The following is a 15,528-nucleotide window of genomic DNA, read 5'->3' on the forward strand; positions in this document are numbered from 1 at the left end:
TGCCAATCCTAACCTTACTATCGGCCTCTCTGTATAGGGCCTGTACAGCCCTTATTAAACATTTGTTAGTTTCCACATCGCCCACCAGATAAGAGATCAGGGGATCCTGTCAAAGGCTTTCTCCAAGTCCACAGAAGCTAAGTATCTATGTTTTTATTAAACAAATCAATAGAAAATAGTAGCTGTAACATACTAAAATGGTTCCATTGCAGAATATTGCCAAGAGCAACAAATTCATAAAGTCATTTCAACTTTAATGTATATTATGAAAAATGGATAGGATTTGCATTTTTCAGTAGAGTAAAATTGCAAATATTTGGGAAATGAAGTGTTGGAGTGTGGCATATATTAACCACAGTATATTATCATTAATTATTAATTAACCCTAGTCAAATGAAATCAGTAGTTGAACTTGGTAAAAAAAAAACTGGACAAAACACAGGATTTGAAGAGCAAACTTAATTAGTGGTTTGTTATGTAAAGAAATGGTCTGTATCTTTACCATGTGTTTCCTTAGAAAGCTAAAGTAACCAGCAATCATTCATCAGTTGAATAATTGAAATAAGTTGAGATTTTAAAGAATATTGTTAATTATTGAAGAAAAAAATTGTTAGCTTCAGACCCTTTCTGTTAGTTTCATCAGGTTAGATTGTTTTTTCGATTCCTGTTGGGGCAAGTGAAATCGGAAACGAAGTTGAACCAATCCTATGACTGGCACCCTGCAGTTGCCAGAGCCGCTGGACTGACTCCTGTGCAGGTGGCAAAAAAGAAACAGTGTTTCGACCCTGTGCTTGAGGAGACCTATGGAGTCAAGTACACCAACATCAAAAATCAATGGAAACTGTACTTGTGATTCCTGTCCCGGTGACACGTAAAAAGCATCATCCGAACATGGCCGATGCCAGCACCGCCTTGAATGGCTTCTGTGCCGGTGGTACGTAAAAAGCACCAATCCGATCGTGGCCGTTGACAGCCACGCCTAGCACCTGTGCCAGTGGCACGTAAAAAGCACCCACTACACTCACGGAGTGGTTGGCATTAGGAAGGGCATCCATCTGTAGAAACACTGCCAGATCAGACTGGAGCCTGGTGCAGCCTCCTGGCTTCCCAGATTCTCGGTCGAACTGTCCAACCCATGCTAGCATGGAGAACGGACGTTAAACGATGATGATGGTGATGATGATAGCATTGTGATAATCAGAAAACCTCTTTTCTTCACCATTTTAAGTTACGCACGTGTATTAAAGTTTTATTGTTTGGAAAATGGTGAATTAAAGTTGATTGGATTAATTTATTTTTAATTTGTTCTGGCAGAAATTTGTCAGTCCAAGTTGTGCTTTGGGATCTGAGCAAACATTACAAGTCAAGGCAGGGGTATGTTGTGCAAGGCATTTGGGTATCCTGACTTCTGGAGTTACCAGTGGTATATATTTGTCTTTCTTTAGTGTATATATGTATGTTAAACAAACTGTGTTTGTAATTATACTTCATAAATTTGATGTTGGAAATTCTCTTATCCAAATCAGTTTCTCATCTTAAAATTTGGGGTGGGTTGGTGATGGAGGGTGAAATTCCATTGTTTTTGCTTTAAAAAATTGCTGACTCAGAATCATGATTTTCAAATTTTAAATTTAAGTCATCACAAACATATTAGGTTATGTTTAAAAACTCCTTATTTTATTTTTTAATTTTTTTTTGTTAACGTAAGTTTATATTCTTGAATATGTTTAACAAATCTTCATCTGCCGTAAGCGTTAGAGTTTATCATTTTAGAGAAATCAGAAAAGGAGAAATGCGAACAACGCAAGAATAATTTGAAATTGGGTCCAGGCTAGCCCTGGCGGTAATTTGAAATCGATTTTAGATGACCGGGTGGTAACTTGAAATGCAGGGAACGTTGAAGGCTTTACACCGGGCTATTATCATCGTCGTCGGAGGCGGAATGATTACGAAACTGCGGTTGACAATAAACCTCTGTCTCCTTTTATGTTAATTGCATTCGTTTCCCTGATTTTCGCCGATTCCGACCAAAGTCTGCTGCAACGATTGCCAAAGATGTCATAGTGTTAGCCAAGCGAATTACCATTATGTAAATTAAACGTGAGTATTTAAAGGAAATTCAAAACTACATAAATTATTTCCAAGCGGAGAGTTTCGGAATCCCACATCGACAAGTACCTGCTGCCCATCGAGTACCGTCAGCTATTCTGAAACTCCACCGTCCTCAATATTTCCGCCGTTTCTCCTTTGCAATTTTCACTTTCTGTAGATTTCTTTCCCACCCATAGCTACACCTCGGACTCCGCATAGAAATCCCACCCTACTCTACCAAAGTCAATTCCTTCTCGATGGGAACAGGGTCTTCTCTTCTTTCCTACTTACTAATACATTAATTTTCGCTGTCTCTCGATTGTTTCCATGCTTGAAAGGGAGTAGAGCATCAGAATAAGGGGCTACCCCTTAGCAGCCGGCCTTAAAGTCTTTTGTTGGGGCTTAGAGAACTATAACGAACAGAAACTGAAGGGAGAGAGAGAGAGGGTCCTGGTGCAATCCCCTCTTCCCGCTGAATTCGTAGCCATACTCTTTCTTAAGTCTCACTTTGCTCCCTATACATCGCTTGTGTGGCTCTCACAAGGCATTATTCAGCTATTCCAGATGTCTTCGGTTTTCACCAGACCACAGCTATGAACCCTATCATAGTTACTTGGGCAACAAATGCTAGGTGTAGGGGCCAAGTCATGGCTAGATACTTCTCGGTTTTGACACTAAATAACATTGCTTTATATAAATATCAGTCACTTCTTGAAAAAGGATTTTCAATGTCAACTACCTAAACAACATCAATTCGTTGCAGGCGAAATTTTCCCTTTTCATTTGCAAAGTTTGTCACTGTCCATTAATGTTTTCATTCGCTATTTGCAAACAACTACGACAAATTACTAAAAGAAATATTTACTACAAATTTAAATCTTTGATATAAGATAGTTTTTACCAGTAAGGTAATATTGTTTGTTGGTCAGAGATGTGTTTATGCAAAACTAGAAACAAATGATGTTTTTCGCTTGGTAATGACCCTTGCTTCCAACAATCAAGACAAGTAGACATTTCTTTTCTGTGGTATGATATGTATCTCTATTAGATGTTTATTTCTGCTCTGTTATGTATGAAATAATGTTGTGATACGCTGGACAAGTTCAGTTGTATTCTAAAATTTATCACCATAAAAATGTGAATTTTTGGTGATTCTCTACAGTTTAATTATTCTTCATATCTTTTACTGTTTCTCTATCATTTCAGGTCCTTGATGAAACTGGTATCGAAATATTATCTTACATCAGAAGCATCATCAATATTTATCAGCTTTTAAAGATAAAGGAAGATTCTGTATAAGAAATATGATACTTGTATAAATCTGGGGAAGCATGGCAAAATGTTTCACTCTGGGTGAGATTATTAGCAACATTTTTGAAGGTCACCGTCTGGAATGAGAACAAAATTCTGCATTCTAAATAAATATATTTATAAATTACTTTACATCATCTTCAGATATTGGTAAAGACTGCAGCTGATGGGAATATAACTGAAGGAATACTTGTTAAAAATAATTTATAAAAAGAAAAGCAAGTGAAGTGTTCTTATATTGTGGAGAAATAAGAAAAACTTATGTTATGAGTTAAAAGATTGCTTTAAATGTTTGTCCTTCAGAAATGGCCAAAAAATTAGGAAAGTCCTCACCTGAGTGTGATATCTGTGGAAAGTTATTCACTACAAAGGATCATCTTACTACTCATATACGTATTCATACAGGAGTGAAACCATATCAATGCGATATCTGTGGTAGATCATTCTCTCGGTCTACAGAATTAACTACTCACAAACGTGTTCATACAGGAGAGAAGCCATATAAATGTGATATCTGTGGACAATCATTTACACGTAGAGATGTTTTAACCAGACACAGACGTATTCACACAGGAGAGAGACCTTATCAGTGTGATACGTGTAGTAAATCATTCCCCAATAGTACAAACCTGACTGCTCACAAACGTATTCATACTGGAGAAAAACCATATCATTGTGATTTTTGTGGTAGATCATTCACTCAAAATAACCAGCTAACTAAACACAAACGCATTCATACAGGAGAAAAGCCCTATCAATGCGATTTGTGTGATAAATCATTCTCTCGAAATGATAATCTAACAGCTCACAGACACATCCATACAGGAGAGAAACCATATTGGTGTGATATCTGTGGTAAATCATTCCCTCGAAATAGTGCCTTGATTGATCACAAATGCATTCATACAGGAGAAAAGCGATTTCATTGTGATGTTTGTGGTAAAGCATTCGTTCAAAGTAATCTTTTAAAGGGACATATACGCATTCATACTGGGGAAAAACCATATCAGTGTGATATTTGTGGTAAATCATTTGCTAAAAGTACTGCTGTAACTCTACACAAACATATTCACACTAAAGAAAAGCCATATCATTGCGATATCTGTGGTAAATCATTCTCTCGCAGAAATTATCTGGCTAAGCACAAGAGTATTCATACAGCTTCAAGACTACATCACTGTAATATCTGTGATAAATCATTCTCTCAGCATGATGAATTAACCAATCACATATGTATTCCTACATCATGAGACAAAACACATCATTGATACAAACATTGTATCAGCACTCTGATGCTGATGATCTTGAGAGACAAGTTGAGCATAAGAGGCATGAGATGTGGTGTGAAAGAGAGATGACTGTGATGCGTATGGACGAGGACAACTGCATAAAGAAGTGCCAATCTCTAACTGTGGATGGTAGCTAGGGTAGAGGTAGACTCAGGAATACATGGTATGAGGCAATGACTAGTGACCGAGACCTTTGACAATATGCTGTGCTTGAGAGGACTTGTCAAGCAAGGTGAAGTCGTAGTTGTGGATAATGCTGGTTGCGTGTAAAAAGCAGCTTTTGAGTGTTTGACCTCACGGAGGCAATCACAGAAACCTTTGGCATTGCGCTGTGCTAGAGAATAAAAACCATCAAGCCAAGTAAAGTCACAGTTGTGGAAGATACCGGTGTCATGCAAATGGCACCCGTGCCAGTGTAACTTAATAGCACCCATTACACTCTCAGAGTGGTTGGCATTAGGAAGAGCCTTCAGCTATAGAAACCATGCCAAATCAGACTGGAGTCTGGCGCAGACTTCCCGCTTACCAGCTCTGGTCAAACTGTCCAACCCATACCAACATGGACAACAGACATTAAATGATATTGATGATGATGATGATATTACCAACAGTTTGGTTGTTGGTAATATCTTCAGTATTTCTTGTCCATGTTTAATGCTGGAATGGGTTGAATAGTCTGAGAGAGGATCTGATGGGACGAAGGGCTGCATGGTGCTTCAGTGTCTGCTTTGGCCTGGTTTCTATCTTTGGATGTCCTTCTTAATGCCAGCCACTTCACAGCATGTGCTGGGTACCTGTTCTCATGATACCAGTGCTCATGAGGCTGTCATGAAGTTTGTAAGGTTTCAAACCCAGGGAGGTGGGGGGGGAACTTTATGATAGGAGCTGAGGGGCATAAGATGGATAAGCATGAGGCGGATAAGAGAGACAGATGGAAAGCTGTGGCTGCTGACTTCAACGGGGAATGAGGCCGCATGCCATTCCATGACAAGGACCTTGTTGGCTAAGTCCTGATATTTCAATTCCTTTAGCTGGTGGTAAAGTCAATCCTCCCGGGGCAGTGTGAGTCTGACCATGATGATTGTTTTTGTATTCCTGGAGTGCAGGAATGAAAATTGTATTGGTGGGGGTGGAGTAGAGAAGAGTATTAATGGACGAAGAGTGGGTAACAAGGGAAATGGTGCTGGACAGTAAGAAAAGAAAGTGGTCACATGGAAGCAGTGCAGTTTGGGAGATAACTAAGGGTGTACCTTAGGGTGGAAGGAAATTGTGAAACTAAATAGGAACCTGCAAGAGTCGTTGTATCAATCTTTACATAAAAACAAAATGTGTGGAATTATCTTTGAATTATCATCATCAACATTTCTCTAACATTTTGTCATTTCATTAGTTTGAAATTTAAAATTCCAGAGTTCTGGCTGCACTAATCCTTGTGAATATTCTTGATTTGAAATCGAAATAAAACTGGTTTACTCTTAAAATGTTCTCGTTTTTTATCAAATTAATGAAAGTTTTTACTGATTTCAACATCATTTTACAGGCATTTTAAATACATATATGTAAAAAGCACCCACTACACTCTCGGAGTGGTTGGCATTAGGAAGAGCTGTTAATAAAACAATTTGGATTTTATTATATAAACATGTTAGGGTGAAATAAATATATGTAAAAAGCCCCTGTTCTGATACCACAAATAAGTGCCCTGTAAAGTGGTTGGTGTTAGCAATAGAAATCTTGCTAAAACAGGTAATTGGAGCCTGGGCGGCTCTCCAGCCTTGCCAACACCTGTCAGACTATCCAGCATTAAATGAAGATGAGGAGTTGAACTGGTTTTTTATAAGTTACTATGAAATATCCAGCAAGGAACTCATTTATTTTTAGCAGTAGAGTTGATGGAGACTGTGTAAAGCCATCTTTAATATTCTTCTTTAGGAAGAATATTACAGCATTGAGCCTCATGGAGGCAAAGTTCCTTTCAAGTGTTGGGCATCACGGAGGTAAAGTGGCTGAGTTCCTTGTGAGTGTGGGTCCTCACAGAGGCAATGGCCAAGACCTTTGGCATTACTGTGTGCTTGAGAAGAAGACCCACCAAGCTGAGCAAAATCGCTGTCACGGCAGATACCAGTGTCATGCAAATGGCACATAAAAGCACCGATTACACTTTCAGAACGGTTGGCGTTAGGAAGTGTATCAGTCGGTAGAAAGCCAAGTGAAATCAGACTGGAGTCTGGTACAGGCTTCCAGCTTGCCAGCCCATACCAACATGGATAAAGGATGGTAAATGATGAAGGCATTGCTGTGAGTGGAATTCTTACTGTGCTGACCATATTTAAATGACCAATCAATAGAAAATAGTAGCTGTAACATACTAAAATGGTTTCGTTGCAGAATACAATGCCAAAAGCATCAAATTCATTACATAAAGTCATTTCAGTTGTAACAGACATGAGTTGAAATAAGAACAGCAATAAACATGGGAAGAACAAATATACATAAAGTACCTGAGTTTATTTGGGAAATAAAAAATCACTATCCCGAAGTATAACAATATTTGTTTCGACACATGATTTCACATCAGGAATTTTGCAAAACAAATTGATAAATGTGCTGCTTGTGAAGAACTGTTGAGGCAAGTGAAATCGAAATCAAATCAAATTCAATGACTGGCACCCAAGCCAGTGAAGTACTAATTGCACCATCCGAGCGTGATCATTGCCAGAGCAGCTGACTGGCTTCCGTGCCAGTGGCATGTAAAAATGCCAATGGCAGATGAAAAAGCATTCGAGCAAGGTCATTGCCAGTGCCGCCTGACTGGCTCCTGGGCAGGTGGCATGTAAAAAGCACCATTTGAGTGTGGCCGTTGCCAGTACGGCCTGACTGGACTTCATACCGGTGGCACATAAAATCACCCACCACACTCAGCTGTAGAAACTCTGCCAGATCAAGATTGGAGCCTGGTGCAGCCATCTGGTTCACCAGTCCACAGTTAAATCATCCAACCCATGCTAGCATGGAAAGCAGACGTTAAACGATGATGATGAAAGTTTTAATATATTTTAAGAACAATGGATAGAATTTACATTTTCAGTAGTGTAAAATTACAAATATTTGTGAAGAGTGGTATCTATTAACCACAGCATACTACTTTTAATTATTAATTAACCCCAATTAAATGAAATCACTAGTTGAACTTGGTAAGAGAGATATGACAAAGAAGTTCTACTGGAAAGAATATTAGCTTTGGATGGTTTTTAAAGTACCAATCCTTGAAGTACCTTAGAATTTAAGTACTGAAGCGGATATATATATACCCAACTTTTCAATGTGTACATTTGTATTAATTTTTTCATGCACATCCACTTTGCTTTGTGTCTTTCCAGCCTTCTCAAATTCTCTGCATTTGAGGCCCATGTCTCACTACCATACAGCATTGCAGTTCTAATACAAGCATCATAGAATCAGCCATTCTCCATTAGGGAAAAGACCTTTGCTGTTAACAGTGTTAATAGCTCTGAACTTTCTCCAGCAGCTATACTTTCAGAACAACTACCTCTTTTGCTAATTACATCTCCAAAGTAACAAAAGCTATCAACTACTTTTAATGAGCCATCAAGACATTTAAGGGACTCAATTTTGGGTGTACTCACACATACTGCCCCGGTGCAGCTACATTTTCAGATTTTGTAAACTTACATAATAAGCTGTCTGGAAATATCATTTATTATTATTTATTAGTTCCATTGGAATATGCAGTGTTGGAGCACTGGGGCTGGAGTCAGCATTTGTGTCTAAGACCCCTGCCCTTCTAAAATGCTGTCTTAAGTGAAAAATTGTTATTCATTAGCCCCAGGTGAGCCCTGTTGAGCAGACATAGGATTAAAGATATTCCAGTATGACCAATTTATGAGGGTGGGCTGAAAAGTTCATATTCTGATTATGAAGTGGTGATGCTAGAGCTGTGAAATCTTGCATATATTAATTTCAATGCTTCTTATTGATAGCTGCATTGTTTCCTTCCAGGTAAACTGACATCTGACTGTTCAAAGAAAACTTCAAAAGTAACAAACACAGTCTCACTAAATATGTTTGTTATATGTAATCATAAACACATTGCATGTATTATTAACAAACACGTGCCCAGCATGATGGCGTTTTATAGCGAGAAATGCATTAATGAATATAGTCCTCCCTTTCAAGATTGAATGAGATAACTTGAGGGAAATTTGACTGCTATTTTTAGGAGACGATGCAAGTAGAAGTGGTACTATTGCTGCTACATAAATGTTTAGCCTCCTGCATAGCCATAGCTACCCTAGTAAGCAGACATTGGATCAAAAACCATTTTGTCCTTTCCTCTGGTATTTTATATTACAACCTTAAACTATGGGGTAAAGAAAAAGACTCCTCTAGCAAGCAATGTGGAACAACTCTTTGCACCCTGAGTCACATTTTGACAGGATGCCCTTGGACACTAAGTGAAGGTTGATACAAGCGGGGACAGAACAAGGTTCTTGCAAATATTACAAAGTGGACTGCTCTGCAAAGGATGAAGACAAATAGACACCAGCCAGCCCAACCAAAGGGCATCATATTCCCAAAGGAAAGGGACAAAACAACCAATATGAAAATAATGGGAGGAGATACGTTTTCTATTTTGTGTTCAGCCTCAGAATGGGTGATGCAAGTTCACCTGAGGGGCTGACTTGTCTTCCCAGAGGAAATAATGGTAATATCACTCTGACTAGGCATGATCTTGCTCTCCAGGAATACAAAACAATCCTCATTGTCAAACTCACAATGCCTCGGAGAGACAGACACGATATTTCCCAGGTAAAGAAATCGAAATATCAGGACTTAACCGACGAGACTCTTGTCAAGGGTTGGCATGCAGCCTCATTCCCCGCTGAAGTCAGCTGCTGCGACTTTCCGTCTAGGTGGGTGTGCACTTTCTAGCACAAGTTAGGTCTGGAACCCAGATAATTGAAGAGAGCCATTAAAGAGATAGGTGAGTCAGCTGAAACTAAGTTAAGTTGGCTATGGTTGATAACAGACCCCAAATGGAACACTGCTACAGATGAAGACTAGCTCAATCGTCTCCGCCCGCTCGGGTGAAGCGCACGGACGAAATGCTTGTGACCGTGAGATACCTGCTGACGATACGGAAAGGTTTACAGCATTGAAATCGATTTAGAAAAGCTTGCAAAACCTCTGAGTATCTCCTTCAGTTCTTGTGTGCGGGGAGTAAAGCCTCTCAGATGTTTATTTTTACCTGCAGGAGTACATAAATAAATGTCAAGACTGTACGGTATAATCTGAGGGAAATGAGGCTGCTGTTTCTAGCAGATTGTGCAAGTACGTAGTGGTTCCATTGATAATGTGAAGTTGTTTAGTACCAGAAAAGCGACGACTGAGCAGACTTGGCTACTACACGCTGCTGGTTAATCCATTGTCGTTGTGAACGGAATAACTACGAAACTACGTGTAATTAGGAATCACAATTAGTGTCGACATATTTCTTCTTTTCTCTCCTCAGAACCGTTTCCGCCCAGAATCTACCAAAATCATTTCCGGCGGAGAACAACATTTTCTCGTCTTGTGAAAAGAATTTAGCAAAGAAAACACAAAGAGAAAAAGAAGAAGTGAGTATTTATAGTGTTTCAATTTACATAAAACATTTTAAAAGGCGGAGTTTCGGAATAATTGTCCTTTCCTCACGAGGAAAGGCTGAAGAATTTAATATTCTGCCAAAGTCCGCCAAAATTTGTATCCGAATCGTTATTTCCTTTGCATCAAATTGTAATTTTAGAAGAAAAAAATGAGGACATCTGTCACTAAGAAAATACTTTTTCTTCGTGGGGGTTTTATCGGCATTTTTTCAGTATTTTCAATATTTTATGGAATCCCGCTTTGCTAAACAGTTGTGAATCGCTACAGTCTTTTGGTTTTAGGTCTATAAACTCGTCGGACAAAAACCAAAGCTGGACAATATGAGGGAGAATACAAAAATAAATCTGGGGTCTCCCGACAAAGCGAAACAAAAATACTTGACTAACAGAAATACATTAATTTAATGTTCTTTCGACCAAATCTTTACAAATATATTTTTCTAACTTCCTAGAAGTGTTTCCAGATTGGCAACGGGCTTGCAGAATCGTCACCACACTTCGTTCTGTTTTATTCTGTCTCTTTATGTACTGAGTTCGAATTCCGCTGAGGTCAGTTTTCCCTGTCATCCTCTCGGGTCGATTAAGTATTAGCACAGTACTGGATTCGATGTCATTCACTTGCGCCCTCCTCGAAATTTGCTGCCTCGGCACCAAAACTTGAATGAATTAATATTATTGTTGCTGTTGTTCTTTTTTGAGGTCGGTTTATTGTCGGAAGTAAAAGACAGGGACTTCACCGCAGGATGTGGCAGGGAGCAAAAAAATCACAGACTTTTCAAAGTTACTTTGTTGCATTTTTAGCCTTGCAGATACCGAAAGCCGAAGGTCGGATGAATCGCTTTTGCTAATTACTTTTTTCCTTTTTCAATATTTTGTGGTCCTAGCAGCCACCTCCCTCTCAGTCGCACCTTCTGCAATGGCTTCCATTATTATAATGGTTATATTTATTTTCTTTGCTATATTTCATCATATGATAATACTCCATATTCTGAAGCACTTGTTATAGACTTGTAATTAGCATTAAAACACCTTCTTCCCCCCAACCCCAATCAATGTCTTTTCTAACTCCTTAACATCCTTCCCACCACCCTTCATCCTCAAGTGCCATTCTTGAAAACAAATTTTGTTGCCACTAGTACCAACCACCTTTTTTCTTTTCTTTTTTTCTTCACTCTTTTGCCGTTCTTTAAAATCTTTTTCCTTTCTATATGCCACAAAGAGTAAATGAATTTAAGCTGTGCAACTTTGCCCCACATGTTCATTAATTCACCACTTGTTCATTAATTATCTTTTTACCTGTGAAATTACATATCTTTCTCACTTGCCATTCTGCAAGAATTTTTTCATCATCATCAGACGTCCATTTTCCATGCTGTCATGGGTTGGACAGTTTGACAGGAGCTGGCAGCTCAGCTGTAGAGTCTGCTTCTGCATGGCTTCTATGGCTAGATGCCTTTCTAACGACAACTACAGTATGTACTGGGTGCTTTTTACATAGCTCCTGCAGTAGTGAGGTCACTTGCAATACGAAACCCTTTAACTTAGGGGTGAGTAGTATTGAGGGAGGTGGCTTTGTGCCAGGAGATGAGAGGGAAAAGAAATGGGTATCTTGCAATAAGTGAGATACGTGGCTACCTGTGTTGGAGGGAGATGAGAAGGTGAAGATGTCTCAGGTGGGGTACGCTCAAATTACTAGCAGACATATATAAGTGAAGCGGAAGCAAGGATTGGATGGGGTGAGTGAAGTTCACAAGAATGTGGAAGGTGAAGGAGAGCGAATGTAGTGAGTGGACACAAATAGATGGAAGGGGTGTTGGAAGAAGGGGTTCAACAGAGAGACATTAAGTGCAAGTAGGCTTGCAAGGATGTGAAGGGTGAGTGAGAGAGGGGGAGGGAAATACAACTGAACTTGAGTGGGGGGGGACGTTTAGGAAGATGGGTAGTTGGGGAGGGGTTTGTCAAGGACAGTATGCAGCAGAATGGACATAAATAACATACCTGTGTGGTCTTGTTTTACTTAACTGGATAGGTCTTCTCAAGCACACCAAATCGCCAATCAACTTGACCCTTTGTCAAGCTCCTCTGTGACACTCAACATCTGAGGATCAGTTTTTACCACTTCATTCAATGTTTCCCTGGGTCTTCCTCTTCCCACCACATTTTGAGATCTGCACTTCTTTATGCAGCTGTCTTCATATGCATCACATGACCGCATCAGTGCACTCTTCTCTCTTGCACACTACATTCGATGTGTCTTCTAACCAAATTACAGGAATGAAGAGAAAACCAAGAATTTATTAAGGTTTACTTCATTTCACCAGTTTAAGTTTGCCATGAATTTTGTCCACTAAAGCCAAGAATAATAAAGAGACACATTTTATGATATGTTTCTCTACTCTGGCATATAAGAGCATAGGGATACACTGGAAGAGTTCACTTGTTAGGGGTCAAGGTTCACTTCTACAGTTTATCTTTATAGAAATGAAGTGAATTTCCACAATTTAATTATCCTCTAAGTCTTGTACTGTTTTTCTTATTTCAGGATCCTTACTGAAGCTGGCATAAAAAAAAAAAGCGTTTTGATATCAGAAGCATCATCACTATTCACTATCTTTTCAAAACTCAAGGACGATGTTATGCAGAACAAATATAACCATGTTTATATAAGTCTTTGGAATTACGGTGAAAGGTTTCTACTGGCTGAGATTATTTGCAACATCTCTGTAATTCACTGTCTGGAATGAGTACAAAATACTTTTGCATTGTGAAAAGATAAATCTATAAAGGATTTTGTAGAATAGAGTAGAGTTGATGGACCTACAGCAGAAGGGATATTTGTTAGAAATAAATTGCAGAAAAGGAAAGCAAGAAGCCTATTCATATGTTGTGGTGAAAGAAGGAAAATTGTTGTTCAGTTGTTTAAAATATTAATTCTTTATCCTGAAGAGATGGCAAAAGATGTAACAAAATTCTCATATGAGTGTGATATCTGTAACAAGTCATTCAGTAAACAATGTCAGCTCACCACTCATATACGTATTCATACAGGAGAGAAACTGCATTACTGTGAATTCTGTGGTAAAGCGTACATTCGAAATGATGAGTTGACTATTCACAAGCGTATCCATACAGGAGAGAGACCATATCACTGTGATGTCTGTGGCAAGACTTTCTATCGAAGTGGTGAGTTAACTATTCATGTACGTGTTCATACAGGAGAGAAGCCATATCAGTGTGATATCTGTGGCAAATCCTTCACTCGTACAGATATTTTAACCACACACAAACGTATTCACACAGGAGAGAAACCGTATCAGTGTGATATGTGCAGTAAATCATTCCCCAATAGTACAAACCTAACTGATCACAAACGCATTCATACTGGAGAAAGACCATACCATTGTGATATCTGCGGTAAATCATTCAATCAAAGTAATCAGTTAATTAAACACAAACGTATTCATACAGGAGAAAAGCCTTATCAATGTGATATCTGTGACAAATCATTCTCTCGAAATGATGAGTTAACTGCTCACAAATATATTCATACAGGAGAAAAACCTTATCAGTGTGATATCTGTGGTAGATCATTCCTTCAAAATAGTGCCTTGACTGGACACAAGCGTATTCATACAGGAGAAAAGCGATTTATTTGTGATGTTTGTGGTAAAGCATTTCCTCGAAGTAATAACTTAACTGCTCACAAACGTATTCATACCAAAGAAAAACCATTTCATTGTGATGTGTGTGGTAAATCCTTTTCACACAGTAATTCCTTAACTGATCACACTCGTATTCATACTGGAGAGAGACCATATCACTGTGATGTCTGTGGTAAATCATTCCCTCGGAGTAATTCTTTGAGTGATCATAAGCGCATTCATACTGGAGAAAAACCGTATCATTGTGATATTTGTGGTAAAGCATTTATTCGGAGTAATGAGTTAAAGGTCCATAAACGTATTCATACAGGAGAAACGCCATATCATTGTGATGTCTGTGGTAAATCATTCTCTCAAAATAATTCCTTGACTAATCACAAACGCATTCATACTGGAGAGAAACCATATGATTGTGATATCTGTGGTAAATCCTTCTCTAGAAATAATTCCTTGGCTGATCACAAACGCATTCACACTGGGGAAAAACCATATCAGTGTAATGTCTGTGGTAAATCTTTCTCTCAGCATGCTGCTGTAGCTGTACATAAACGTGTTCATGCCAGAGAAAAGCCACAGCATTGATGTATCTGTAGTAAATTATTTCCTTACTGTATAATCTGTTAACTAAACACAAAGGTATTCACATGGGTGGAGAAAAATGATCTTACTGTAATGTCTGGTAAATTTTTCTGTCAAACTGATTTAGCTATTCACATCTGTAAGCTCACATGAGAGAAAGAACTTCATTCTGATATTTGTGACTGTGATGGGTGGGAGACTAAAAAATCTCTTAATTGTTTGCATTGATAAACAATTGTGGCCCTAAATAATAAGGAAAAGAAACAAATAAAGTACAGTATTTCCTTATACTATTAAGCTGATGAATAAATTTGTTCCTTTCTTTCCCGTATCCTTTCAATTAACATGAAAAATATTCTTATCATAATGTTTTCTTGTTTATTTGTAGCTCTTTTCTTCCTGTACAATTTTCGTTTATTATTTTCCAAGTTTGAACAAAATTCTATCTCATTTCAGATGATGAGGGAATGCCAGTTCCATCATCTTAATTGGTATTCCATCATATGATGAGGAAATGCTAATTAGAAAGAAAAAACCCCAAATGTTTTTAATATCTACTTTTATTTGCATTCAATTAAGACTCCGAAGCTGATGCAGAGCCGTTTGAGACATTTGTGCTGTGTACTGGAAAGACACCATTACTGAAAGAACTTCACAGAAATAGTTTCCAGCCTTCAAAGAGGGGGAAATCCAACCACAAAAGCCATTTGTGTTCTGGCCGACATATTTAATTCAAATGAGAATTGATTGAATGAGTTCATCCTTGAGGATCCGTGCCAATCCACGAGGGGATTGACCAAGCTGATGGGATGGTCTCCTGATACTGTTGTCTGTCACCTCTTGATGGGTAAGGTGGCTTGGTGCATGAATGCCATGCGTACTGTGAACAAAAGAGGCAAACTCCAGTGCTCCTTTCTCACTGCCAGGTTG

At 38.6% G+C, this 15,528-nt stretch overlaps 2 protein-coding genes across 3 annotated transcripts in view; both read left to right on the forward strand.

Moving 5' to 3' along the window:
• The window catches only part of LOC115218339 (zinc finger protein 91-like), a 33,339-nt gene extending 18,535 nt beyond the window's left edge, over positions 1-14,804 (forward strand). The window contains exon 5 of the mRNA XM_036508089.1: positions 14,064-14,804. Coding sequence (XP_036363982.1) covers positions 14,064-14,601 — 538 coding nt within the window. The 3' untranslated portion in view covers positions 14,602-14,804. The remainder of the gene's footprint in view (positions 1-14,063) is intronic.
• Positions 1,796-5,145, forward strand: LOC115218380 (zinc finger protein 239-like). 2 transcript variants are annotated; one of them, XM_036508530.1, is made up of 2 exons: positions 1,796-2,104; positions 3,298-5,145. In XM_036508530.1, the coding sequence occupies exon 2, from the start codon at positions 3,708-3,710 to the stop codon at positions 4,650-4,652; it is 945 nt and encodes a 314-aa protein (XP_036364423.1). In that variant the 5' UTR covers positions 1,796-2,104; positions 3,298-3,707; the 3' UTR covers positions 4,653-5,145. The 2 variants fall into 2 exon arrangements, with proteins under 2 accessions (XP_036364423.1, XP_029644019.1); XM_029788159.2 differs by having other exon boundaries at positions 1,796-2,100.
• Positions 14,805-15,528: the final 724 nt, after the last annotated feature.

This window comes from Octopus sinensis, linkage group LG13, assembly GCF_006345805.1.
Source record: "Octopus sinensis linkage group LG13, ASM634580v1, whole genome shotgun sequence".
Lineage (NCBI taxonomy): Eukaryota > Metazoa > Mollusca > Cephalopoda > Octopoda > Octopodidae > Octopus > Octopus sinensis.

What these genes read in the sequence shown, in the direction of transcription:
- LOC115218380 (XM_036508530.1), top strand. Translation starts at nt 3,708, where the DNA reads ATGGCCAAAAAATTAGGAAAGTCCTCACCTGAGTGTGATATCTGTGGA.